This window comes from Amblyraja radiata, chromosome 13 (assembly GCF_010909765.2).
Source record: "Amblyraja radiata isolate CabotCenter1 chromosome 13, sAmbRad1.1.pri, whole genome shotgun sequence".
Lineage (NCBI taxonomy): Eukaryota > Metazoa > Chordata > Chondrichthyes > Rajiformes > Rajidae > Amblyraja > Amblyraja radiata.
The window spans coordinates 45,179,561-45,207,178 of record NC_045968.1 but is presented as its reverse complement, the minus strand read 5'-3'; the positions used below and the strand labels follow the sequence as shown (position 1 = coordinate 45,207,178).

General features: G+C 42.9%; 1 protein-coding gene across 1 annotated transcript in view; it reads left to right on the top strand.

The window, feature by feature from the left end:
• The window catches only part of dner (delta/notch like EGF repeat containing), a 231,198-nt gene extending 203,805 nt beyond the window's left edge, over positions 1-27,393 (top strand). The window contains exons 9-13 of the mRNA XM_033031924.1: positions 3,842-3,964; positions 7,776-7,889; positions 21,310-21,441; positions 22,482-22,728; positions 25,016-27,393. Coding sequence (XP_032887815.1) covers positions 3,842-3,964; positions 7,776-7,889; positions 21,310-21,441; positions 22,482-22,728; positions 25,016-25,127 — 728 coding nt within the window. The 3' untranslated portion in view covers positions 25,128-27,393. The remainder of the gene's footprint in view (positions 1-3,841; positions 3,965-7,775; positions 7,890-21,309; positions 21,442-22,481; positions 22,729-25,015) is intronic.
• The last annotated feature ends 225 nt before the right edge of the window (positions 27,394-27,618 follow it).

Genomic DNA, 27,618 nt, shown 5'->3' with positions numbered 1-27,618 from the left:
TAATAGCGAATGATTAGTTCATGGCACAAAGTAAGAGGCAAGAATAGTGAAAGGCTTGGATAAAGTGGATGTGGAGAGGATGTTGTAGTCGCTGCCACAAAAAGGCAGCCAAAATCATCAAAGACCCACACCATCCTGGCCACACACTCATTTCACCATTGCCATCAGGAGCCTGAAAACTGTAATGCCCAGGTTCAGGAACAGCTTCTTTCCCACAGCCATCAGGCTATTAAACACAACAGCGAATAAGCTCTGAGCTCTGAACTGCAAAATACTATATTATTATTGCACTATATTTGTTATTTATTGAACATTTTCTTTTTTTTCTCTTCCCCCGTTATGTACTATGTTAACATATTCACATATCCTGTTGTTCTGCAGCAAGTAAGAAATTCATTGTCCCATCAGGGACATATGACAATAAAACACTCTTGAGTCTTGACTCTTGATGTTTCCACTAGTGGGAGAGTCTAGGACTATAGGTCATAGTCTCGGAATTAAAGGACGTTCTTTTAGGAAGGAGATGAGGAGAAATTTCTTTAGTCAGAGGGTGGTGAATCTCTGGAATTTTTTTGCCACAGAAGGCTGTGGAGTCCTTCAGTGGCGATAGATAGATTCTTGAGTAGTACAGGTGTCAGGGGTTATGGGGAGAAGGCAGGAGTATGGGGTTAGGAGGGAGAGATAGATCAGCCACGATTGAATGGCGGAGTAGACTTGATGGGCCGAATGGCCTAATTCTACTCCTATTCCTTATGACCTGATGACTTTAAACCCTGTGCATCAAAAAATTAAGATTGTAAGAAATGTCCATCCTACATGCTGCATAGAAAACTATTTATTTAACCCAATATCTTCCTGGATCATGGAAACTAGAGGGAAAGAAGACATTTGGTTTATCAAGTTGGTTCCCTGTTGGATTATTCCAGCAGATCCCAGTCCCCAGCTCTTATGGACCCTGCATTTTCCTTTGCTTTCCTAATCATCAATCCAGTTCTGAAGTGCATAATATGTCAATTATCCAGTCCCTTAACCCAGTCCCTAACGGTAACCCAACCCGAACGCATAACATCCCACAAAAATCTACTGGTGTGATTATTTGGGAAGTGATACACTCAGATGGAATCGTGCCCAATAATGTTATACCATTCATTCATTAAATATCGGGACGGGGGAAACTACTGCCAACAATATCAACAAAGAGAATGCTGAACATGTTAATAGGACTTTCCATTGTTTATTACTTTGGCAGAATCATTAACAGAATGTCATACTGTTCATTTATTCATATCATTAATCTGCAGCTAATGTCACGCAATTAACATAGGGGAAATAATAGATTAGTCATAATTTCTTTAAAGTGACAGAAATAAATCATGGCAAAGGTCATCACGGACATATATTGTGAGCATTTTGGAGAGATAGAAACATAGAAACATAGAAACATAGAAATTAGGTGCAGGAGTAGGCCATTCGGCCCTTCGAGCCTGCACCGCCATTCAATATGATCATGGCTGATCATCCAACTCAGATAGGCGTTGGTAATTGTTCCTGTAGTTTATATTTTACACCTTTCTCCCGAAGAGCATTTCATGAAGGTGTCTCATCTGGAAATCCAATCTCTTGACTTGTTCTGATGTTTTGGGGTATGCTTTTGCCCAGGGCCATCTACAGGAAACATAAATATAGCTGGATATATTCATCGTCACCCTTCTGAGATTTAGCGATTGATTTCAGCAGAGCCAAATGTCAGGATGAGAGTTCAATGTGCAGACACTATAGAATCATGGTTTTAACCTCACTGTTTTCCCCCATCACATAAACATATAGTAATTTAACACTGCCATCTATTGGCCAAGCTGCAGTGACAGGCAAAGTATTTTGCTTTTTATTTTGCTAAAATTTTCAATATGTGTTTTATTTTTTATTATTTTGACTGTCATAAAACTATATTATGGTAACCAATGATCATAGTAGTTGACTAAATAATAGTTTTAAAAAATCAAATTCCAAATGGTGTCGCAGCTGGTAGAGCTGCTGCCTCACAGCGCCAGATTGATCCTGTCAATTCGATCCTGGTCTCAAGTGCTCTCTGTTTGGAGTTTGCACGTTCTCCCTGTGACTGTGTGGGTTTCCTCCGGATGCTCGGATTTCCTCCCACATCCCAAAGGCAATGCGGGTTTGTAGGTTAATTGGCCTCTGTAAATGGCTCCTCATGTGTAGGCAGTGGATGAGAAAGTGTCATGACATAGAAGTCGTGTGAAAGGGTGATTGATGGTCGGTGTGGTCTCGGTGGGCCGAAGGGCCTGCTTCCATGCTGTATCACTAAAACTCTAAGTTTGATGTGTTAAGAATTGCTCAGCAGTTAATTCTAAGCTTACACCATGAATGAAGATCCTGTCAGGTTTCTGACATAGTTATCTGTTGAAATTCCAAATTCCAAACAGCATCAGGGTTCAGAATATTCAGGTGAGAATACAGCAACACTGGGACATCAGCTCCAAGAACATTGTAGACCATTGTAGACCAGCATCCAAAATACTGTCAATAACTCAACTAAAGCACGAGTTATTTGACAATGTATCTGTTTTCCTAATTGAACATCCGTTCAAATATTGACAGAGAAAATCTCAATGAAATAAGTTAGTTAAACATAGGCAGAATTCCATTATTTTCTTACAACAAATGATCTAAATACAATTGCACCATTGATCCAATGACAGGAGGTCAAAGCTCACCTGGGTAGCTGAGAAATGTAAATTCTAGTATTTAAAAGCTAATTGAAGCAACAGCAGCCATGAATTGGGAGAAGAGTTGGAGGAGGTAGGGAACTGGAGCTGGAAACCATGAGGTACAAGATGGAGGCACAGGCAAGTCCCGAGAAAGCAAATGTGACTGTGGTACCGGGACTGGGTTAGGATGTGGTCGTAGAGTTGGAGTGTAGGGAACTGGAGCTGGAAACCATAAGGCACAAGATGGAGGCGCAGGGAAGTCCCCGTGAAGTTAACCATGAAGTTACCAGATTGTTTGTTAAAACTTCATCGGATCCACTAATGTATTTTAAGGAAGGATATCTGTCATCCTTAGTCTGACCTTTTCCAGGATGTCTGAGACTGGAGGGCACAGCTTTAAGCTGAGAGGGGCAAACTTGAAAAAAGTTGTGCAAGGCAAGTTTTTTCAACAGGAGGTGGTTGGTGCCTGGATCGCACTACAACAGATGGTGGTGGTGGGCAGATATTATAGTGGTGTTTAAGATGCTTTTATATAGGTACATGGATATGCCAGAAATGGAGGTGTATGGATCATGCCCAGGCAGATGTGATTAGTTTATCTTGGTATTATGTTCAGTACAAACATTGTGGGTCCAAGGCAGGTACAGGATACTGAGTTGGATGATCAGCCATGATCATATTGAATGGTGGTGCAGGCTCGAAGGGCCGAATGGCCTACTCCTGCACCTATTTTCTATGTTTCTATGTCTATGGTTCCTGTGCTGTACCTTTCTATGTTCTATATCCTGTGCGCAACTCCAAACCCACCAGCATGTGATTTATTCTCAAGAGCTTCCTCAGTTCAAGAGGATATACAGTATGCCACCATTTCAAATGATTCCGTGAAAGATTAGATAAAAAATCAATTAGTCTGAGCAAATTTAGTTCAGCTCTTAAATTGTGTGTTTCCACTGTCCACGTTTGCCCACAAGTAATAATATTATGTCCAACTGATCCTTTCATGTTAAGGTGGGTTAGATACTGTCTCTTATCCCTTGGGTTATCCTTCATTTGCAGTCTGTAATGATCATTTCTACAGTATGATTTACGTACAAAACCTTTGTTCTCCACAGGTTACCACGGTCTGTATTGCGAGGAGGAATATAATGAATGTCTTTCAGCACCTTGTCAGAACTTGGGTACCTGCAAAGATTTGGTAAATGGTTACGAATGCCTGTGTCCTGCTGAATATGAAGGTAGGTCAGAGGAGTTGATGTTTTTAAGGGACTTGTGTTCAGTCAATGAATAAATTCTCTTACACTGCAGAAAAATACAACTTCAACTCATTTACTATTGAAGATGCATGCTTTCAAAACAGATTCACCTTTTGATTTAGGTCAGAGCTGCAGTATCGATTTGAAGTTGTTTTGTGGTGGTGAACGTTCTGAATTTGCATTAGATTTAGATAGGAGAAGCAATCTGCTTAGAAAGATTAGTTTCGAGATACAGCGCGGAAACAGGCCCATCGAGTCCACGCCGACAATCGATCGTCCGTTCCACATACCAGGGGCAATTTACTGAAGCGGATTAACCTACATGTCTTTGGAAAGTGGGAGGAAATCGGTGCACCCAGAGAAAACCCATGTGGTCACAGGGAGAAGGTATAAACTCCCCTCAGACTGCACCCGTGGCCAGGTTCAAACCAGGGTCTCTGGCGATGGAGGCAGCAGCTCAACCACTGCACTACAGATCTCTGGCCACACTGCGTTATGGGGAGGCCAAATATTTCCCCAGGACGTCGCACTTGCAAATCAACCATGCATCACAAATGAGGGTTGACCTCAGTAACATCCTGCCCAGTATCACCCAGGATCCCATAAGTCGTGCAGGGGAGAACAGAAAGAAAATATTCAATAAACTGAGTTAAAAAAATAAGGCAAAATAAATACAAATATTGCACAGATCAATGTGATATTTCTGAGTTCATTTTACATTCTGTCCTAAAGTGAACAATTAGAGCATTCAAGATTCAAGTCTGTTGGCCAATTTTCCCTTTTTTCTGAAGCCAAGTGCAGGGTTCATTGCCCAGCAGAAGCCAGCTGGCTCCATGCAAACCAGAGATCAAATCTGAAATGTTGCCTAACAGCATAGCTCACTTCCCCACTGTGGGGCCCTTGAATAAATAGGCTCAATTAAACCACTGAAGTCAAATTGCAGTTGGAAACCAATTTTTCCATACTTTCTTTGGGAATGATTACATTGCAACAAAGCATTTTTTCTTATGTTATCAGACTAATTTTACTTTACATAACCTCCTGAGGTAATGTGCTGGCTGAAGCAAACTCAGTAAGCAAGGATTGTGTACAACATTCCCACTAAATTAACTACTGCTTTCCCTGTATTTGAAGCTCTGCCACAGCTGCCACCCTTTCCAAATCAACCCTATCCTCTGCCTCTCATAACCATACTAGGACGGCACAGTAGTGCAGCTGGTAGAGCTGCTGCCTCACAGCACCAGAGACGCGGGTTCGATCCTGACCTCGGGTGCTGTCTGTGTGATGTTTGCATGTTCTCTCAAATGATCACGTGGATTTCCTCTGGGTGCTCCAGTTTCCTCCCACGATCCAAAGACGTACGGGTTTGTAGGCTAATCGGCCTCTGTAAATTACCCTTCGTGTGTGGGGAGCGGATATAAAAGTGGGATAACAATGAGCTAGTGGGAACGGGTGATCAATGGTTAGCGTGGACTCGGTGGGTCAACATTGATACTGTTTTTTTATCAACACCCTGATTATCCTTTAATCATTGAGACATTCATCCCCCTGTCAGCAGACTGTGTTTGTATGCATCATAATAGCCTCCTGAAAGCAGTTAAATGATAACTAAGTTTGGACCAACGTTGCATCCTGCGTCATCATTGCATGGTAGGTGGGAATAATTGTGACCTCTATCCAGCCTCAGTTTGGTTGAAAAATGGGGCGAACATTGAATGGAAGCCATTCTCGTTCATACGTTCTCCTATAAGGGAAACATTTCAATATTATTTTGCTGCCATATTTCATTGGTACCTGCATTGTCATACAGGAACTTCTGAACTCAATTCCAACATTTCTCATGTTTAATCTTCTCCTTACCTCAGCTGGTTTCTTCTCATAATTCATTTCTGTCTAAGAACATAGTTCACTCTCTTTCGTAAACATTCTTAAAACCTAAAAATACACATTGAAATCCATTGCACTGGAAATATCTTATGGATTCTGTTAGATTTGATTAATGGCAACATACTGCAAAAACGCACCAAAGATGAGCCCATGTTCTTGTTGCACTGGGTCATTACCAATTCTAGCACTTGCCAAAAAGGCCAGTCAAGGTCAGAATTTCTACCAAATCTTTTTAATGCAGGTCAAGCCAAAATGTTGGAGCCACAGAAGAGACTCGGCCTAGTCCATCATGGGCACAGCCACCCAAAAACATTGGTATAAAGCATGCTCCCTCAAGCAAGCGACCTCTATTATCATTGAGCCCCACTTTCCAGGCTGTGCCCCCTTCTCACAGCTACCATCGGCCAGGAGGTACAGAAGCCTGCAGTCCCACATCACCAGGTTCAGAAACTTTCCAACAACCATCAGTTTCTTGAACCAACTGCACAACCTGAAGATAGACACAAAGTGCTAGACTAACTCTGCGGGCCAGGCAGCATCTCCGGAGAAAAAGGATGGGTGACTTTTTGGGTTGGGACCTTTCTTCAGACCTTCTTCACAACCCAGATCCCACCTCAGCAATGGAGCTCTATGGACTACCTCTTGCCTAACCATGGACTTGTTTTCTAATTGTGTTTATGCAGTCTTTTTCTTTTCACTATTTTGCATACTTTTATAGAATTATGTTTTGTGACTATGATGCTGCTGCGTGATTTTCATCAAGAGTCAAGAGAGTTTTATTGTCGAGTGTCCCAGAGAGGACAATAAAATTCTTGCTTGTACCTGTACCTGTGCCACAACATACTTGTGCAAATATACCCGACTCGACTCGGCTTCCTGCAATGGTTATATTCTAGCGGGAAGTGGATGGAGATCACAAACAAAATGCAGGCACTGTGAAATCCGAAACAACAACAGAAAATGCTGGGGGCACTCCGGAGATTGGGCAGCAGCTGTGGATACAGAAACAGAGCTAATATTTCAGGGCTGAGGCCCTTCATCGGAACTTGTAAAGAGAGTAACATTAATTGTAGTTGCAGAGGAGGGAGGGAGGGTTGTGTAGAAACAAGGGAATATCTCGGAAAAGGTGAGACAAATTAGTAAATGTGCGTACCAACTTATTAACTCTATTTCCCATATCTGACAAAGGGTCTCAGCCTTTCTCTTTCCACAGATGTTGTCTGTCCTGCTGTGCAGCTCCAGCACCTTCTGCTTTTATTTGAGATGTGAAGCAGGATTATAATATGTGGATTTTCAGTTGTACAGTTTCTGTAACCACAGGAACAGCAACCATTGCTCGGAAACCATTTTCCTGGTCAAATTAAATGTTGCCAACCTTATCCTCATTCACTCAAACTACCGTCCACCATTGCTTTGGTTCTGGCAAAGGATCGAACCCGGGTCTCTGGCGCTGTAAAGCAGTAACTCTACCGCTGCGTCACTGAGTCACAGTTGTAGTGCCTTCAACTGCCAATATCTTAAATTCGCTCTTTAAACCTTTAAACCTCACCTCCTCTGCGATACCCTTGAACATCTACATACTTATCCACGCTCTCCCCGGTGGTACTGTCTCTCATGCACAGATATACGTAACACTGGGCACAGCCCAGCATTATATTTTGTATAGGTAAGAATGGCAGAGGTTTGCTTACACTGAAGTTAGGCACAAAATGCTGGAGTAACTCAGTTACTAGAGTAATGCTGGAGGCAGCATCTCTGGAGAGAAGGAACGGGTGATGTTTCGGGTCAAGACCCTTCATCATTTTGTGTCTATCAACATTAAATTTTGTTTGACAGCTTCGTCTGAGGCAGTTTGGGACTTTTCATAAATGATAGTTGTTTTTATAAAGTTGTTGTTTGTTTCCAGGTATACATTGTGACCTATATAAGGATCCATGTGCTAATGTCAGCTGTCAGAATGGAGCCACCTGCATCAGCAAGGAACTCAATACTACCTGCGTTTGTGCATCTGGATTTTCAGGCAAGTGGTGTAACAGTAGAATTACTAGCAGTATGGTCACATCTCATCTTGTGAAGAAAATCCATCTCACTAAAACCTGCTTTAAACTTTGCCAAGCAGTTCATCCCAATTTACATCACACGCTGGGTGATCGATGAGGTAAGTAACTGTATCTTGTAATTAGTTAACTATCATGCAAGCCAGAAACATAACTTGCTTGAGATTTAACAGCACTGAAGTTGGCATACAAGTGCTCAGGAGATTCAGTCAATAGGTAAGTATATGAACCAACATTCTCTCCAAAGTGAATCTGCCACATTGCCCATGGCTTTCCCTGGTTTACCAGCCCTTCGACATCAATCCTATCTCCTTACATGCAAAATACTCTGCAGCATTAAGCAATGAGTGAAGGATATGCAGAAGAGTCAGGAGAGAGGAAGGTGAAGTGTTTCATACAAAAAAAATCAATAAATGGTCAGCTACCTACTGTAATTAAAAGGAGTGCAAGGCTTCCTTGCAACAGCTTCATGGAGGGAGGTCCTAAGTGATAGGAGCAGAATTAGGCCATTTGGCCCCTCAAGTCTACTCCGCTATTCAATCATGGCTGATCTATCTCTCCCACCTAACCCCACTCTCCTGCATTCTCCCTCTAACCTCTGACACCCGTACTAATCGAGAATCTATCTATCTATCTGTCTCACTAATCTCTTCAAGTCCTCATTGTCCCAAGGAATTGTCCCCTCCGCTTTTAAAACTGCTGCTGTCACACCAATCTTAAAGTAACCTGGTCTTGATCCCTCCTCTCTCATTAACTACCGCCCAATCTCAAACCTCCCCTTTCTTTCAAAAACCCTGGAGCGTATCGTTGCGTCGCAACTTCATTCCCACCTCCTTGCGTATAACCCACTTGAACCCCTCCAATCTGGCTTTCGCCCCCTCCATAGCACAGAAACTGCTCTCCTCAAAGTCCTCAACGACCTCCTCACCTCTGCTGACACTGGTTCCCTCAACATCCTCATCCTCCTCGACCTGAGCGCAGCCTTCGATACAGTGAACCATAACATCCTGCTCACCAGACTCAAGGACCTCGGCATTGAAGGCTCTGCACTCAGCTGGCTCCGTTCCTACCTTTCCAACAGATCCCACTTCATCTCTCTCCATAACCACACCTCTGCTACAGCCACAGTCACTCAAGGCGTTTCCCAAGGCTCCGTACTCGGCCCCCTCCTCTTCATCATCTACATCCTCCCCCTTGGTCAGATACTCCGCCACTTCAACCCGGACTTCCACTGTTACGCCGATGACACCCAGATCTACCTCGGCACCAAATCCCCCCACAACCCGCCCCTCTCCCATATCAACTCCTGTTTGTCAGCTATAAAAACCTGGATGCAACATAACTTCCTCAAACTCAACAGCGATAAGACAGAATTCCTCCTCATAGGCTCCAAAGCCACACTCAGCAAAATCAATAACCCCACTCTCACCATCGACGGCACCACTGTCTCCCCATCTCCCAAGGCCCGCAACCTTGGCGTGATCTTTGATTCCACCCTCTCCCTTGAGCCTCACATCCGCCATGTCATTAAAACCTCCTTCTTTCATCTCCGCAACATGGCCAAACTCAGACCCTCTCTCACACCTCCCGCTGCTGAAAGACTCATCCATGCCTTCATCTTCTCCCGACTGGACTATTGCAACTCACTTCTCCTTGGCATCAGCTCCACCCACATCAACTGACTCCAACTGGTCCAGAACGCAGCCGCCTGACTCATCACCCACACCAAATCCTGGCATCACATCACTCCAGTCCTCAAACAACTTCACTGGCTTCCCATCTCCCACCGGATCACCTACAAAATCCTGATCCTCACCTACAAAGCCCTCCACCACCTGGCCCCCCCACTGACCTCCTCTCCCCCTACCAACCCTCACGGTCCCTCAGATCCACATCAGCCGGTCTCCTCTCCATCCACAAGTCCAACCTCCGCTGTTTTGGGGACAGAGCCTTCTCCAGGGCAGCTCCCAGACTCTGGAATTCCCTCCCCCAACTGATCTGCAATTCTGTGTCCCTCACCATCTTCCAGTCCCGCCTCAAGACCCATCTCTTCACCTCTGCCTATCCTTAGCCCCACGTCCCCCTCCTTTTTCATCTGTGCATTAATTGCCTCATATTGTGTTTTGAATTGTATTCTGTCTTTACTTTGTGTACTAGTCATGTCTACTATTTATTTCATTCCCCTTACATGTTTTTCCTCTACCTGCTAAATTTTTGTAAGGTGTCATTGAGACTCTTGAAAGGCGCCCATAAATAAAATGTATTATTATTATTATTATTATTAAAAGTATACATTGACTTGGCCTCCACAGCCTACTGTAATTCACCACACTCTGACTAAAGAAATTCCTTCTCATCTCCTTCCCAAAGAAACGTCCTTTAATTCTGAGGCTATGACCTCTAGTCCTAGACTCTCTCACTAGTGGAAACATCTTCACCACATTCGCTCCATCCAAGCCTTTCACGATTCGGTACGTTTCAATGATGTACTCCCTCATTGTAGTAGAGGTAGTAGATAGGCGCCCAGAATCAATTTCAATTTCAATTTCAATTAACTTTATTTATCCGTTTGGAACTTTGGTTTCCCAGTCCTTTTCAGAATGAGCTTTAGATGTAGTAAGTTTAACAGTTGGTTAAAGATGTCAAATAAGTAGGTCTGAAGAACTGAGGACGTTACAAGAATATTTTCAAAATAACTTCAAAGCTGATTTTGTTCTTCTGAGCAATGGTTCACAAGTTTGTAAGTTATGGGAGTGGAAGTAGGCCATTCGGCCCATCAAGTCTACTCCACCATTCAATCATGGCTAATCTATTTTTCACTCTCAACCCATTCTCCTGCCGTCTCCCCATCATCCCTGACACCCATACTAATGTAGAATTTGTCAATCTCATCCTCAAAAATATGTCTGCGGCAATGAACTCCACGGATTCACCACCCTCAGACTAAAGAAATTCCTTCTCATCTCCTTTTTAAAGGCACGTCCTTTTATTCTGAGGCTGTGGCCTCTGGTCGTAGAGCGGTGCAGAGATCAATTTGTTCACGTACACTCATATGACTATAACATTTTGCTTGTCTTGTGTCAACCGTATTGCTGATTAATTACATTAATTATTTTCTCTGGAATGCCAGAGGTTGAGGAGAGGCCTGATATCTATATAATATAATGAGATTCAGAAATATGGCAGAGAGTCCAAACTTTTTTCCCAGGGCGGAAATGTCAAAGACTAGAGAGCAAAGCTTTAAGGTGAGAAGGGTAAAGTTTTAAGGAGATGTGGGCGACGAGTATTTTTTACACAGTGGTGGTGGGTGAATGAAATACGCTGCCAGGGATGGTGGTGGAGGCAGATACGATAGTGGCATTTAGGAAGAGTTTTGATATGTGCATGGATATGCAGGGAATAGAGATATGGGTCATGTGCAAACAGATGATTTAGTTTATCTTGGCATCATGTTTGGCACGGACATTGTTGGCCAAAGGGCCTATTGCTGTGCTGTACTGTTCCATGTTTGTGAAGTCAGTATTTCAGAGAGGATCAGTTTTCCCTTTATTGTTTGGGCAATGATCTATGGAGCGGGCTGAAATAGAACTCACTTGATTTTCAATTCTATTATTTTCATGGAAACTGGAATTGGGCAATTCAGTAACAAGCAGGAACACAGTGTAACACCAATGCTTTGTATAAGAATATAGACAAAGAAGCAGGAGTAGGTAACACCATTCCTCAAGCCTTGGCCTCAGCTCCAATTTCCTGCTTATTCCCCCAAGAATTTAACTCTGCTGTAGACATTGCATCTTAGCAATGCATTTATTTAATGCTTCAAACTCCAAAGATAGAGAATTCCCAAAATTCAAGACTCACTCAGAAGACATTCCTTATTGTCTTCATCTTGCCTGGACTCTTACATACCCCCCTAGTTCTAGATCCCCGAACAAGGGAATTTATCTTCTCAACATTCACTCTATCAAGCCTTCTCTCAACCTAACACTCTCCAAGAGGATCACTTTGTTCTTCTAAACTCAATATTGCCCAACCAGCTCAACGTAAGACAACACTTTAATCTCGGGAATCAAAGTAGTGAACTGTCTTTGAACTGTCTTCAATGTAAATATAGTTCTCCTTAAATAAGAACAGAAGGTATGCAATACTACAGGGTGAGCTTTATCAATGCCCTCCGCTGTTGTAACGAGACTTCTCTGCTTTTATACTTCATCATCTTTGCAACAAGGACCAGTGTTCCAATTGCCTTTAATCACGTGCATTGCCTACATGCCAATCTTATGTTTCATGGATCAGGACACCCTGATCCCTCTCCACACCTAGTTGCTACATCCTTAAAGAACTCCAATAAATTTGTCCAACACCTATTCCCTTTCCTTATACCCTGTCGACACTGCTTGACTGAACTATGATTTACCAACTGTTTATTCTTAGTACCTGAGTAATGGACCCTAGCATTTATCCCAATGGGCCCCTGATGAAGTGGGCCCCCTTTGTCTCCTGGCAACCAATATTTTTAGACCCAGTCCGCCACTGACTTCATGTTTTTTATTATCAACTCCTCCAAGCAAAACATTATCTTTGGGTAATAGTCTAATTCTAAAGGAGTAAGAATCTAAAACTGCCAGAATTTACTGTATCTCATACCAACCTTAATTGTGGTGGTCATTGAGAACATAGAACTGTACAGTAAAGAAACAGGCCCTTTGGCCCACATTGTTTGTGTCGAATATGATGCCAAATTAAACTAATTTCCTCTCTCTGCATGTAATTAACATCCGTCTTTTCCCTGTATATTCATCTATCTCTCTAATAGCCTCTTAAATGCCACTATCGTATCTGCTTCCACTGCTTGACGGCTCATTCCAGGCATGAAAAGTCTGCCCCACACATCTTCTTTAAATTTCCCCTCTCTAACCTTAAAACTTAAAACTATATCCTCTAGTATTTGAGAAAAGTTGATATTCCAATGTAGGATCTGCAATACATTGCCCAGTGTAAAGAGTAGAAAATAAGTATTCATCTGTGATATTACACGACCCCAATAATGTGAGACATTTTAGCACACTGCTTATCAAAAACTGAACAATCGATTCTCAGCGTCGTCATAGCAGCAAGTCATGCGTTGTTCTTCTCTGACTGGAGTGCAACTCATTGTACGCTCCTAATCCTAACCTTAACCCTAAGGGATGGAGACTCAAGGAGTTGCAGATTCTGGAGTTGTGAATAAAACAAACAAATTGCCAGTGTAACTCAGCGGGTCATCTCTGGAGGACATAGATAGGTGATGTTTCATGTTGGGACCCTTCTTCAGTCTGAAGAAAGGTCTCGACCCAAAATGACGCCTCTCCGTGTCCTCAGAGATGCTGCCGGACCTGCTGAGTTACTCAAGCACTTTGTGTTTTATTCACAATAAGGTTCTGAAATCCACCTGGGCCGTGTACAGAAGCCAGGCGAGGTTAACGCACTAGGGAGGAAAAGCTGTGACTGAAACAAGAGACAATTTAGCTTCCAGCTGGTTGTGTTGTTCAACCTAATTCATCCAGGAAAGGATGAACCCTGGAAAGGAAAGAAGGAATTTCAAGAGTAAATTAGCTAAGTGGAAAATGCATTTTTAGCTGTCTTTTATAGACGTTGAAAAGTACACAGAAACAGGCCACAAGCATCTTTAACCACATTTCCGGGACAAATTGCATGTTTCCAATAAGGATGCCCATTTATGTACTTTATAGAGTTATAAAGTTATGTCATTTTTGTATCAGGGGATACTGATAGAGCCATTCAGAAAGCTGACAAATATATAATGTACTCATAAACCGGCTACTGTACAACCGGCAAATGTTATTACATTATATTTTCAAAGTCATTTGAATTGTTTAAAATTAAGTTTCTCACCTTTGCTGTACCAGACTGAATAAAAATGTTTTATATGATAAAGTAACTTTCAACAATTTTGAAATAGGTTATTGTAGACAGACAGCAGACACCCTATGTGATCCAAAGTCATCTTTAATCAGCACATAGACTTTAACAGCATAAAGGATGGTTAGATGTCAGAACATCCCAACTGCTGCTCGAACTGAGCAGTGCCGGAAGCAAGTGTTAATATAAACGTTATAGTGGGGTGGGGTTAGTGATGCTAACTTATATGTGATTGGTTGACATGCATAATCAATCTACAGTTATCACTTCTTAGTCCCATAAATTATTTAAAATGCTAAATTTAAAGAATTACTTTATAAAATGCTGACTAAGTGTGCCTGTTAATAGCAGCTTTTATAACTATAATATGCTGGTATTTATTGCCCCAAAGGAGTATCCTCCCATCTTCTCTCAACCCAGGATCAAGGATGGCACAGAGTTGCTGCCTTACAGAGCCAGAGACCCGGTTCAATCCTGACTATGGGTGCTGCCTGTATGGAGTTTGTACGTTTTCCCTGTGACCACGTGGGTTTTCCACGTGTACTCCAGCTTCCTCCCAAACTCCAAAGACGTACAGATTTGAAGGTTAATTGGCTTCGGTACAATTATAAATCGTCCCTTGTGTGTAGGATAGTGCTAGTCTACAGGGATCGCTGGTCAGCGCGGACTCGGTGGACAGAAGGGCCTGTTTCCGCGCTGTATCTCTAAACTAAACCAAAGTTAACTAAACGATAAAATGCTGGTATTTATTGCCCCAAAGGAGCCTCTTTCCACCTACTGTCCATCATATCAGGATCATATCCTTTTACACTTAGTTCTAACTTAAGGAAGAAAACTCACTTCTGACAACGAGCATAATTTCTCTGCACAATATGTGTACGGCAGCGCCACTCATGACCAAAGTGGACACTCTCAGCCATGGTATTTGTACACTTTACAACACAGATCAGACTTAATAATCTAACATCTACACAACACGCATCTTTTGACTCCAATGATGTAAACACTATAAATGTATTTAGTACGGAGTAGCAACCAGATGGATAGTGCTTCAGGTGCCAGGAAGTATGGCCACAGAGAGAACGATATATTATAGTTAGCCAATTAATTGATAGTTTCTGGAGAAGATTGGTGTTTGGCTGCAGTGTGTAATTTGCCAGCGACAAGAATCCTTGCTTTGTTGTGCCAATGTAGTGGCAGCACTATAATTATCAAATTGGATGCAGTCAGATTCCTCCCATTCCCTTTCCAGATGCTCAGGGCATCACCAAAGTGCTTTTGAATTCACGTTTGGTGAAAGAGGAATTTGAAACTTGTGGGAAAAAAGTTGGAATCCATAGCAATGCATTTATTTTGTGAGGACTAGAATATGAAAACGGGGTTGTAATGCCGAGGCTTTATAAGGCACAGGTCAGACCGCATTTGGAGTACCGTGAGCAATCGTGGGCCCCGTATCTGAGGGAGGATGTGCTGGTGCTGGAGAAGGTCCAGAATAGGTTTACGAGAATAATCCCAGGAATGACTGGGTTAACATATGATAAGCATTTGATGGCACTGGGCCTTTACTCGCTGGAGTTTAGAAGGATGAGGGGGAACCTCATCGAAACCTACCAAATAGTTAAAAGCCCGGATAAAGAGGAGGTGGAGAGGTTGTTTCCACTAGTGGGAAAGTTTAGGACCAGAGGTCATAGCCACAGAATTGAAGAATTACATTTAAAAAGGAGATGATGAGGAATTTCTGTAAGTCAGAGGTGGTACATTTGTGGATTTTTTCCCCATATACGGCTGTGGAGGACATCAATGGATATTTCTAAGGCCGAGATTGACAGATTCTTGTTTAGTATGGGTGTCAGGGGTTATGGGGAGAAGGCAGGAGAATGGGGTTGAAAGGGAAATATAGATCAGTCGTGTTTGAATGGCAGAGTAGACGATGGCTAATTCTGTTCCTAGAACTTATGAACTTATGAACAATGGATGTGATATGACGATCTGACAGTGCGGGAGAGGCGAAAGATGGGATTCACCGAGACCTTGTCTAGGTTAGAGCATTTCAGTTATGAGGAGAGGCTGGAAAGGCTAGGTCTGTTTTCCCTAGAGTGAACTTAAGAGGGGACATGAATGAGATGAATATAATTATGAGCGCTACGGAGAGGACAGCATGGTGTCACGGCGGAAGAGTTGCTGCCTTACAACACCAGAGTCCCGGGTTCAATCCTGACTAAGGGTGCTGTCTGTGCGGAGTTTGTACGTTCTCCCCGTGACCGTGTGGGTTTTCTCTGTGGGTTCCGGTTTCCTCCCCACTCCAGAGACATAGGGGTTTGTAGGTTAATTGGCTTCGGTAAAATTGTAAATTGTCCCTAGTGTGCAGGATAATGTTAGTGTACGGGGATCGGTGGTCGGCATGGACTCGGTGGGCCGAAGGGCCTGTTTCCGCTCGGTATCTCTAAACTAAACTAATCAGAGGTGAAGCAAACTACAGGACACGGATTTAAGGTCAGGGTTTGGAAGTTTCAAGGGGATCCAAGGAGAACTGGATCCAAGGCGGATCCAAGGACAAAATGTTTCACCACCTGGAATGCATTGGCAGGGAACGTGGTGGAAGAAGAGTTGCTAGCAGTATTTAAGAATTGTTGAGACAATGCTCGAATCGCCCAGACACTGAAGGCTACAGGCCCAGTACTGGAAGATGAATTAATACAGATTAGTGCCCACTGTTTAATGTGAACATCCCCTGCTGTATGACACTATTTTATCAAGATATTTAGAAAGCAGTAAAATTGAAGCATGATTTATGAAAGGGAAATCATATTTGACGAACCTATTGCAATTCTTTAAAAATGGTATCCAGTAGAGTAGATTAGAGAGAACCAGACGTTATGGTGTATTTGGATTTTCAGAAAACTTCTGATGAAATCCCATTCTCCTGCCTTCTCCCCATAACCCCTGACACCCGTACTAATCAAGAATCTATCAATTTCTGCCTTAGAAATATCCATTGAGATCCCAATATTGCTCAATAAAAATAGTTACGGCATATGGAATTAGGGGTAATATAGAAGTCAAGTTAAGTTTATTATCATATACATCAGTATGATGAGTTAGTTTAGAGATACAGCATGGAATCAGGCCCTTCGGCCCACTGAGTTTCTGTTGATTAGTGTTCACACTAGTTCAGTTATCCCTCTTTCTCATCCACTAGTTACACATTAGGGGCAATTTTACAGAGGTCAATTAACCTAATAACCCGCACGTATTTGAGATGTGGGAGGAAACTGGAGCACCTGGAAGGAAACCCGTACGGTAACAGGGAGAATGTGCAAACTCCACACAGGCAGCATCTGAGGTCAGGATCGAACCCAGGTCTCTGACACTGTGAGTGTGAGGCAGAGGCACTACTAGCTTCGTCACTGTGCTGCCCGTTGTGCTACTGTGCCAGCATCACAGGCACATTGACTCAGACACACACTAAAACATCAATTATACATCAATTACACATAAATGACACGGTTCCTGAAAGACAGTGAAAAGGAAAAGATTGTAAAGAAACAAGACATTAGTGCAAAATGCAATTAGAAAACAAGTCCATGGTACTAGCATGGATTGAGAGTTTGGTAAGAAAGGAAGAAAGAAAGAAAGAGACAGAAAACAAAGAGCAGGAATAAACAGGTCCGCCTCAGGTTCCCATGACAAGTGGAGTGCCCGGGATTGGTGCTTGGGCTCCAATTATTCACTCCTGGGTTAATGAGCACAACTTTGGTCTCCCCATTTAAACAAGGATATAGACAATAGGTGCAGGAGTAGGCCATTTGGCCCTTCGAGCCAGCACCGCCATTCAATGTGATCATGGCTGATCGTCCCCAATCACGTTCTGAAGAAGGGTTTCGGCCCGAAACATTGCCTATTTCCTTCGCTCCATAGATGCTGCTGCACCCGCTGAGTTTCTCCAGCATTTTTGTGTACCTTCATATTTTCCAGCATCTGCAGTTCCTTCTTAAACACAGAGATGAAAGGCTGTTTTGTCCTGCTAAGGAGCCTGGAATCTCAAAATATATGTCGGGTCATTTAGAATTGAAATGAGGAAAAGTTTTTTTCCATCAGATAGTGGTGAATCTTTGAAATTTTCTGTTCCAGGCAGCTATGAAGTTAGGACATGAGTACTGAGATAAAAAATCAGCCATGTTCTTGCAGACTCGAGCATCTCAAGGGGTCAAATGACCTAATCCCATTACTATCTTTATGTTCTTCCATTATGTTTTTGTCCTGTGGCTCAGTGGTAACATCGTGTACAAGTTTCAGTGAGTAGTTTTCCAGCACTAACAGTAACAGCTGCTTCTTGTATATTCGGCTTTAGTACAAGAGGAAATACTGTTATGAAGCCGCACTCAGTAGGAAATACTGCTGATCAAATCACAGTCTGTGTGATGCTCAGGCAAGAGAAACAGAGGTCAGAAATTGATTCAAATCAGAATTCTGATATAGGATTGTCACTGTGATTTTATTTCTGAAATCAATATTCATACAATAAAAAATAAATAATAAGACATAGTGCTGGAATAACCCAGCGGGTCAGAAGAAGGGTCCCGATCCATAATGTCACCGATCCATGTTCTCCAGAGATGCAGCCTGAGTTACTTCACCACTTTGTTTTTCTTTGTAAACTAGCATCTGCAGTTCCTTGCTTCTTCGTACAATTCTATCTTGTTATTCCCATTTAAGATCCAAATGTGTCTTTTAGACTTTTAGACTTAAGACTTTAATGATGCAGTGTGAAAACAGGCCCTTCAGCCCACCAAGTCTGCACTAACCCATGATCACTCTGTACACTAATGCTACCCTACACACTCGGGACAATTTACAGAAGCCAATTAACCTGCAAACCTGTACGTCTTTGGACTGTAGGTGGAAGCCGGAGCACATGGAGAAAACCAATGTGGTTACAGGAGAAAGTACAAACTCTGTGCAGACAGCACCCCCAATCAGGATCAAACCCAGGTCTCTGCCGCTATAAGACAGCAACACTCCTGCTGTGCCACTGTGCCGCCCACACTTTTCTAGATATTTGCACAACCGTGCCTCTTAGTTCCTGTTGTTGGAGCTGTAATTTTCCGTTCTTTAATTTCTGACCAAATCGTTTACTTCTGCCATCAAGAAAATACTGGCACTCCCAAGAAGTCAAACTTAGACAATTGACTGACGTCTATTACAAACCCACTGACTCTCACAACTATTAAGACTACACTGCTTCCCAGCCTGCTTTCTGCATAGAATCTATCCCCCATTCCAAGATGAGGTGTTCCATACTAGAACATCCGAGATGTCCTCATTCTTTAGGGAACGGGGGTTCCCCTCTCCCATCTTAGATGAGGCCCTCACTCGTGTCTCCTCAGTACCCCGCAGCTCCGCCCTTGCTCCCCCTCCCACTAGTCGCAACAGAGACAGAGTCCCCCTAATCCTTACCTTCCCCCCCCCCATCAGCCATTGCATAAAACACATAACCATCAGAAATTTCCACCACATCCAACGGGATCCCGCCACTTTTTCCCATCTCCACCCCTTTCTGCCTTCCGCAGAGACCGTCCCCTCCACAACTCCCTGGTTAACTCATCCCTTCCCACCAAAACCACCACCTACCCAGGTACCATCCCCTGCAACCACAGAAGATGCAAGACCTGTCGCTATACCTCCTCCCTCGACTATGTCCATGGACCCCGACAGTCCTTTCAGGTTAGTCCTCCAACCTCATCTACTGTATCCGTTGTTCAAGATGTGGACTCTTATACATCGGCGAGACCAAACGCAGACTGGGCGATTGTTTTGCGGAACACCTTCGCTCAGCCCGCCTGAACCAACCTGATCTCCCGGTTGCTGGACACTTTAATTCTCCTTCCCATTCCTACACAGACCTTTCTGTCCTCAGTCTCCACCATTGTCAGAGTGAGGCTACAGCATCTCATATAGGGAGGAACAGCATCTCATATTTTGCTTGTGCAGCTTACAGCCCACTGGTATGAATATTGATTTGTGTCACTTCAGGTAGACCCAGCATTCCCTCTCTCTCTATCCCTCCTCCACTCAAGTCGTACTCTCATTTTCACCTTACAAACCTGTTTCCTTTATCATCACTACTTTTTTGCATTTCTTTCATTCATTATTCTTTATCTCTCCACTTTTTCCCATCTCCGATGTGGTGGTGCCATCGAGTGTGGCTGCCTCGCCTGCAACTGTCTGTCCTTTCAATCTTTTTGTTATTTTTAGTCTGTTTTAAAATTTGTTTTTGGTGGTCTTTTAGTATTTTTTATGTGGGGAGAGGGGGGAAAGGAGGAAACTGTTTTTCTTAATCACTTCCTGGTCGAGGATGCGACTATTCTCCGAACCGCATCTTCGCCCCCTCCTCGCGGCCTACCGTCTAGATTGGCGCGACCTTTCCTGCCGGAGACCGGCCAGAGCTTCAGCTTCAGCAGCGGCGCAGCATTGGATTCCATCGCGGAGCGAGCGATGCCTTACCGGGAATCGCCGTGTTGGAGCTCCGGAGTGCTGGGACTGCCGACTTTGAACACCGTGGAGCTGTGGCCTGCGGGAGCTTCCAACCGCAGGCGGTGCTGACTTTCCAGCCGCTGGCGGCGCTGACTTTAACATCGCGGAGCCCTGGGATCTCTTGCTGAGGTCACCAGCGTTGAATCTCCGCCCGGCTCGGCCTGTGGACCTCGGAAGCCGCAGTCTCCAGTAGGAAGCTGCCGATTCGGAGGTTCCAGGCCGCTGAGAGTGTTCTTCCGTTCGAGGGTCTGAAACATCGGGCCGTCATTGCGGTGACTGCGGAGGCCTCAATAGGCCCCGACCACAGGTGAACAGAGGACGAGGACTGAACTCTGGTGCCTTCCCTCACAGTGGGAAACGTTGATTCCGCTGTGGGGGGATGCTTTTTATGTTTTATGTTAAATTCTATAGTGTTGTGTTTATCTTATTTGTGTGCTGCATGGTAACTCCAATTTCACTGCACCAATTGGTGTATGTGACAATAAATGTCCTTTGTCTTTTGTCCACATCACCATCTATATCTCTCGTTTCCTTTTTCCCTAACCAGTCTGAAGAAGGGTCTCGACCCGAAACATCACCCATTCCTTCTCTCCAGATATGCTGCTTGTCTCGCTGAGTTACTCCAACTTTGTGTGTCTATCTTCAATGGAAATCAAATGTTTCAGACTGCACAATGCATCTCCAACACATTCACCCCTGGAGCTTGAGATTTAGTCCTTTCTTGTAGACCATGGTGAATAATTCAGAATTATATGTTGACCAGATTTTTCCCTTTGGTTCAATAGAACCTCATTCCAATGAATGTGGTTCTACAGTCAATGTGGTCATCACCGATCTCTGTCACTGGGCAGATAAGGGGAAGGTTTAGCGTACTGAAACCTCGTGCCAAATCTAACCACCATTCTTGCTGTTCTTCTACTTGTGCAGGTGAAGAATGTGAGGTTGATGTAAATGAGTGTGAGAGCAGTCCTTGCCATAATGAAGGAACCTGCGTGGACCAAGCAAATGGCTACAATTGTCACTGCCCACACGGCTGGGTTGGAATTAACTGCGATGTCCGTAAGTACATCCTCTTGATATCTTAAAATGTTGACCTGTTTAGCCCTCATCGGGAATTGCCGAGACAGGTTCATCCGAGAGATAAAGTCTGTAAAAAGATTCTGACCCAAAACATCGCCTGTCCATTCCCTCCCCAGATGCTGCTGAGTTCTCCAGCACTTTGTTTTCCTGAAGATAAAATTGTTTTGTTGACTTCACTTTACTTTACTTTAGATACAGTGTGGAATCAGGACCTCCGGCACTCCGAGTCCACGCCGACCAGCGATAACCCCGTCCACTTGCACTATCCTACACATGCTAGGGACGATTTACAGAAGCCAATTAACCGACAAGCCTGCTTGTCTTTGGAATGTGGGAGAAAACTCGAGCACACGTGGAAAATCCACGCAGTCACAGGGGGAGTGTACAAACTCTATAAGGACAAGCACCCGTTGTCAGAGTCAAACCCGGGTCTCTGGCGCTGTAAGCAGCAACTCTACTGCTGCGCCACCGTGCCGCACCATTGTGCCGCCCAATTCTTTTATTGTTTTATTATAACAATTATTTTATAATTTTGTGGAAGAGCAAAATTTCTGGTTGTTGCTAATGTGTCAACAAAAAGAACAATAAGCTTTCCACTTTTAAATCCTTGCCTGATACAAATCAGCAACGATGGAGATGTATTTATTATTCATTCCATTGGAAAGAATCACATCGCAGGTTAGAGAAATGTTTAACAATAATGATTTGAGAATTTACAGGTCTTGGATTTTTAGCCAACTTTCACAGGCGATCCTTTATTCTCTTGTAATCCACAATTCCAGCAGCAACTTGCATTCTATAGTAATAATCTTTACATCGTATTTGGTAAGTTAACAAAACAAAATACTTAGTAAAATCCTGAATTTTAACATAGTTAAATTCTCCTCACTTAAAAAAAAGAACATCATTTGCAATATCGTAGAATGTTGTGCTCTTCACAGTATCCCTTGCTCTAGATACCAGCGTTCAAGCGACGGTATAATGTTTTGCCTTGAATATCTCTCTCTAATTAAATGCAGACCTGGAATGGAAATCTGATCAGATGGCAGAGAGTCTGAACAACATGCCTCGTCACTCCCTCTACATTATCATCGGGGCCCTCTGCGTGGCCTTTGTTCTGATGCTGATTATTCTGATTGTGGGGATCTGTCGCATCAGCCGCATTGAATACCAGGGCTCTTCCAGGCCATCTTATGAAGAGTTCTACAACTGTAGGAGCATCGACAGTGAATTCAGCAGTGCAATAGCTTCAATCAGACATGCCAGGTAATCTTGCTCCAAATTTCAGCAATATTTTCAGCAACTTTAGCAATATTTTCGTTCAGCCCAAACCTTTATTTACCCCCAAACAAGAGAACTTTAAATACTGTGTTTGAATCAAGAACACAAGAAAATCAGTGCAGGCATAGGTCATTAGGCTCTTCAAAACATCCCCAACATTTAATGGTTGATGCAAAAGCTGGCCTCAACTATTCTTCTGTGGCATTGCTCCATATCCCTCTATTCTTCAATCTATCATATATGTATCCACCTCCACTTTAAGTACAGGCACTTCCCGACTTACGTAATAGGCGACTCACCTAAACTCACACGTACATAAGCAATTCTTTAAGCCCACTGCTTTATTTTGAGTTGTGTGTCTCGGTTGCAGTGCACTACTGCGCATGTGGCCATTTCTGCAGACGAGTCAGCTCGTCTCATAGATGTTCGCACGTGGTCTCCGCATCGCAGCTCCAACGACAAATAGTAAATTTACACGTGCACAATAGCACTTCCGTTTCTGACTTACGTACCATCTGACTTAACCAAGAGTCCACAGATCATAGCCCTTACGCAAGTCGCGGAGTGTCTGTATTTCTGACGACTGGCTTCCATCACAAACTGAGGTAGAAAATTCCAAGGATTTACCACCCTCTGTAGAGAAACGTCTACATACCTCAGCTTTAAATGACTGGCTCCTAATTTTGTAATTAAGTCTCCTTGTCCAAGACTCTCACTCATGAAGACGTTCCTATGTCTAGTCTGTCAAGCATACTGAGGATCATTTACATTTCAATAAGGTCACCCTTCATTCTTCTAAACTTCAAGGAATGCAGTTGCAAACTATTTAGTTTGATAGAATAACACTCTCATCACAGGAACTAGCCATGTGAATCTCCTTTCCACTATGATCCCCAATGTTACAACATTTATTTTTAGGACTAAAACTGTAAACAGCATTACAGGTGAATACTCCCTACTCTTAAACTCAATAGTCAATAGTCAGATTTATTCGTCACATACAATGAAATGAACTTGCCAGCAGCGGTAAAATTAAAAAAGAACACACAATGCATAATAAAAAAATTAACACAAAAACATCCACCACATCATTCATCACTGCGGTGGAAGGCACAAAGTTTAGTCAGTCCTCCTCCATTTTTCCCCGTGGTCGGGACCATAAACCTCCGCAGTCGCCGCTGCGGGCAGCAAGATGTACAGGCAAGGTAATTCCCGAATCGGTACTTCCCTACCGGATCCCTCCAGGGATTCCCGGCGAGGGACCCCGCTCCGGATGGTAAGTAAGTAAGTCCCCACTGCGCCCGCAGTTAGAAGCAGCGCAGTCCGCGGTTTCTAAATGATGTAGGCCGCGGGTCGGCGGTCGGAGCTCTTCTTCTCTGGGGTCCCCAACGAGGGATCCCAGGCTCCGGATGCCGCACCAGCTGGAATCTCCGCAGACCGGCTTCAGGTTGCCGCGGGCCGGTGATCGGACCACTCACTTCTGGCGACCCCCGGCGAGGGCTCGCCCACTCCGCGATGAAATGTTCATGCTGCGCCCGCTGCTGTAGCTCCGGGCCCATCTCCGGGAAAGGCCGTACCAATCCTTGGTGTTAGGCCGCGAGGGAGGCGACATGGAAAAAGTCACCTCTCAGTGGAGGAGGCGACCGAAAGCTGTTTCCCCCCCCCCCCCCCCCTCACCACCCCCCACACAAGACACACCGAGAGACATTAAAACAAACATTTGGACATACTAAAAAAAAACTAAAAAAGTAGAATTGACTAACACGCTGCTGGCAGGGCAGCCATCTCCCAGCAAACCCCTTTGCAAATGAAGGGGTCAAAACGCTGTTTGCCTTAACTACTTGTTGAACCTTCCTGCTTATCTTTTATGATTCATGCACAAGAACATCTAACCCCCTCTGTATTCCGTTTTAAACAACAGTTGAATACTGAAACCATCGCGGCCCTGCACAATAGCACAAACTTGTCCATCATTCCTGGTATTTAAACTCAAATTCCTTTTCAATTTGAAAATCCATTATAACCATGTTTCAGAAAGTGTTACTAATAACTGCCAGCCACAGATGTGGAATATCCCAATGATGTTTTCATTAAGGCCTGTATTATTAATCCCAACATGGTCAAGTAAATGATTGTAATGAATGTAAAACTTTTGATAAGGGGTATTGCAGTAATCCCCAGCAACTCCAGAAATGTATAAAGTTCTCGTTGTTATAGTACAAATCCTCAAAGTCTCTCTCACTCTTTGTCTCTCCATCTATATTCACTTTAGGTTTGGTAAGAAGTCCAGACCAGCGATGTACGATGCAACCACCGTGGCCTATGAAGATTACAGCCCTGATGATAAACCACTTGTCACTTTAATTAAAACAAAAGATTTGTAAAGCACAGCTCCTCGTTTATGGGTATATAAAAGGAAGATAAAATGCTCACACAGACTGACACACAAGCAGACACACAAGAACACACACACCGGCTAAATATTTCTAAGACAGGAAACAGCTGAAATATTTACGAGATTTGCTTTGTGGGTTAAATGGTCATTTTCTAGTACAGGTAGTTCTATCATTTAAAATAGTTTTATGCAGAATACTTGAATTGGAATTGTTTGTGTTTATTAAACTAATCGCTATGTTAATGAAATATGTTTTCAATGTGGCTACTGATCTTAAAAATATTTATCTTATTAGATTGTGAATTATTCAGAAATGATAAGAGCTCCAAGCTAAAGAAATCGATTGTTGGTATATTTTGTGTTTTTCTGTCTCTGTGAACCAACAATGCACCATAGCTTATAGGAATTTAGATTTGTTTTTGATAGTTGATTCCTTGAACTTATTTTATTGAGAGAGGAGAGCACGTGGAGCCTTGCAAGCAACACTAACTTGTGAACTGTAAAACTTGATAATGGACTGTGCCCACAACATTAGTGGTCCTTGTGGATACTGAGATTGTCTAAAGTGGACCTGCCAGTGTCCAAAATACAATGACTGGAAATGGTCATAAAATTAATGTCTCTTGCGGAGAGACTAGAAGAGGAGCCAATGAGGAAATGAAGGTGGGACTATTGTGTAATGTTCTCCTAGGTTACCTTACACTAGATAGACACCAGAGTGGACCTAAGAATTGATTCATGTGAACATTTTTTTTAAAAGGAAACTTTATGATACTCATTTAATTAGCACTCTGTCAGTATCACTTTCTTTGCAGATTTACTAATCAACATTTTTGTCTCAAGTTATTTAAACTAGAATGCAGAAAAAATAATTCAAATTCATGCTAATCCTTTGAAAGCATTTGACAGTTATATAGGGTGAAGTACTCCTTTCATTCATAATTATCAGAACCGGCTTGATTGTGTTTTGCTGAATGCTTAGTTTTTACATACTGTGGTACTTTTTTTAGTAGATTTACCTTAAAGAGCAAGTCTCATCATTGGAATCTTCTTGAAAATTCAGTTACAGTGCAATTATTAGTTATTAACTGTTTGCTTCTGTTGAGATTTTCAATCAAAAAACCTATTTAAAAATGGCTCATTAACAATGGAACAGGCTGAGACCAGCTAATGAGCTCGATGCTCCTCGGGTATTTTTAAGGCGGAGATTGATGGATTCTTGTTTTGTAAAGATGTCAGGGGTTATGGGGAGAAGGCAGGGTTTGAGAGGGAGAGGTAGATCAGCCATGATTGAAGGGCGGAGTAGACTCGATGGGCCGAATGGCCTAATTCTGCTCATATGATTTAAGAACTTATGAGTGAAGCAAGTTGCAAAAAGTTGAGTGATGTTAATGAAACTCCTATTGTACAGTTAAGTCCAACCATATTCCCACTAACAAAACAACATACAGTGGACTTGACAAAAAACAAAACAAAAATCAACATGTGAATTAGATTAAACAAAGGATATTAACTGGGCAGTTTCGTTTTACTGTGAAACTTGGGCTTGATCTAATAAACTCATGAAGACCTGCTCAAACAGTTGCACTCTGGCATTGCCATCCAGGGAAGAACAATGTTATCCAGCTCTGAACCTTTGCAGTATGTATTGTGCCTGATTATTTTTTATAGTTAATCTAATGGTGTTCAATTTACACTTTCTATTTCCCCTTATAGCCAAACAGCAAAAGTGTCTGCAAAATAATTCAACTCTTTAACATTAATAGAAACCTAACTGTTTTTACAACAAGAGGCAAGGATGTTGACAGACTCACTCTTTAGGTGCCTAGAGTTTAGTACTACATATTGTAATGAAACCAGAAGTAGTCCATGAACCGTGAAAACTGCTGTGCATCCCTATTAAAGCCGCAAAGAGGTTTAAGAAGTAATATTGTACACTTCAAGCAAAAGAAATATTGTTCAATGCAAGTTGCACACTTTGGTATGAGCTTCTGTTTTTTCCTGCTGTTGTACAAACTGCTCTTTTTGTGCTCTTTTGTAGCTTGTATATTTTTGTGGTGGGCGGAAGCCGAGTTGTTTATTGGTGTGTTGACCTGTAATGTGTGCCGTGAATTTCCAAACTGCTCATACTGAACTTAGCCTGTTCTCTGACTGAAGTAGACTGGTATTTGATTTGCTCCAGTAAATCCATGCATCAAAGCTGTATGTTTAATGAAACAATAAAGCTCTTACACAAAATAACATCTTACCAGCAATGCAAAGATCCCTGTGGTCTCAGTTCATTATTTTTCATTATTACCATTTGCTGGTTAGATCTTGACGTAGTCTCTCTTGTCAACATTCCTCTCTTCGGTCAGTCCCAATTCACTCCTATGGCTGACCGACCGGTAGAAATCAGGGGCATGCTGAGAAGTAACTTATAAAACATCTACCATCCTGGGCGCGTACTCACTGGACTTTAGAAGGACGAGGAGGGATCT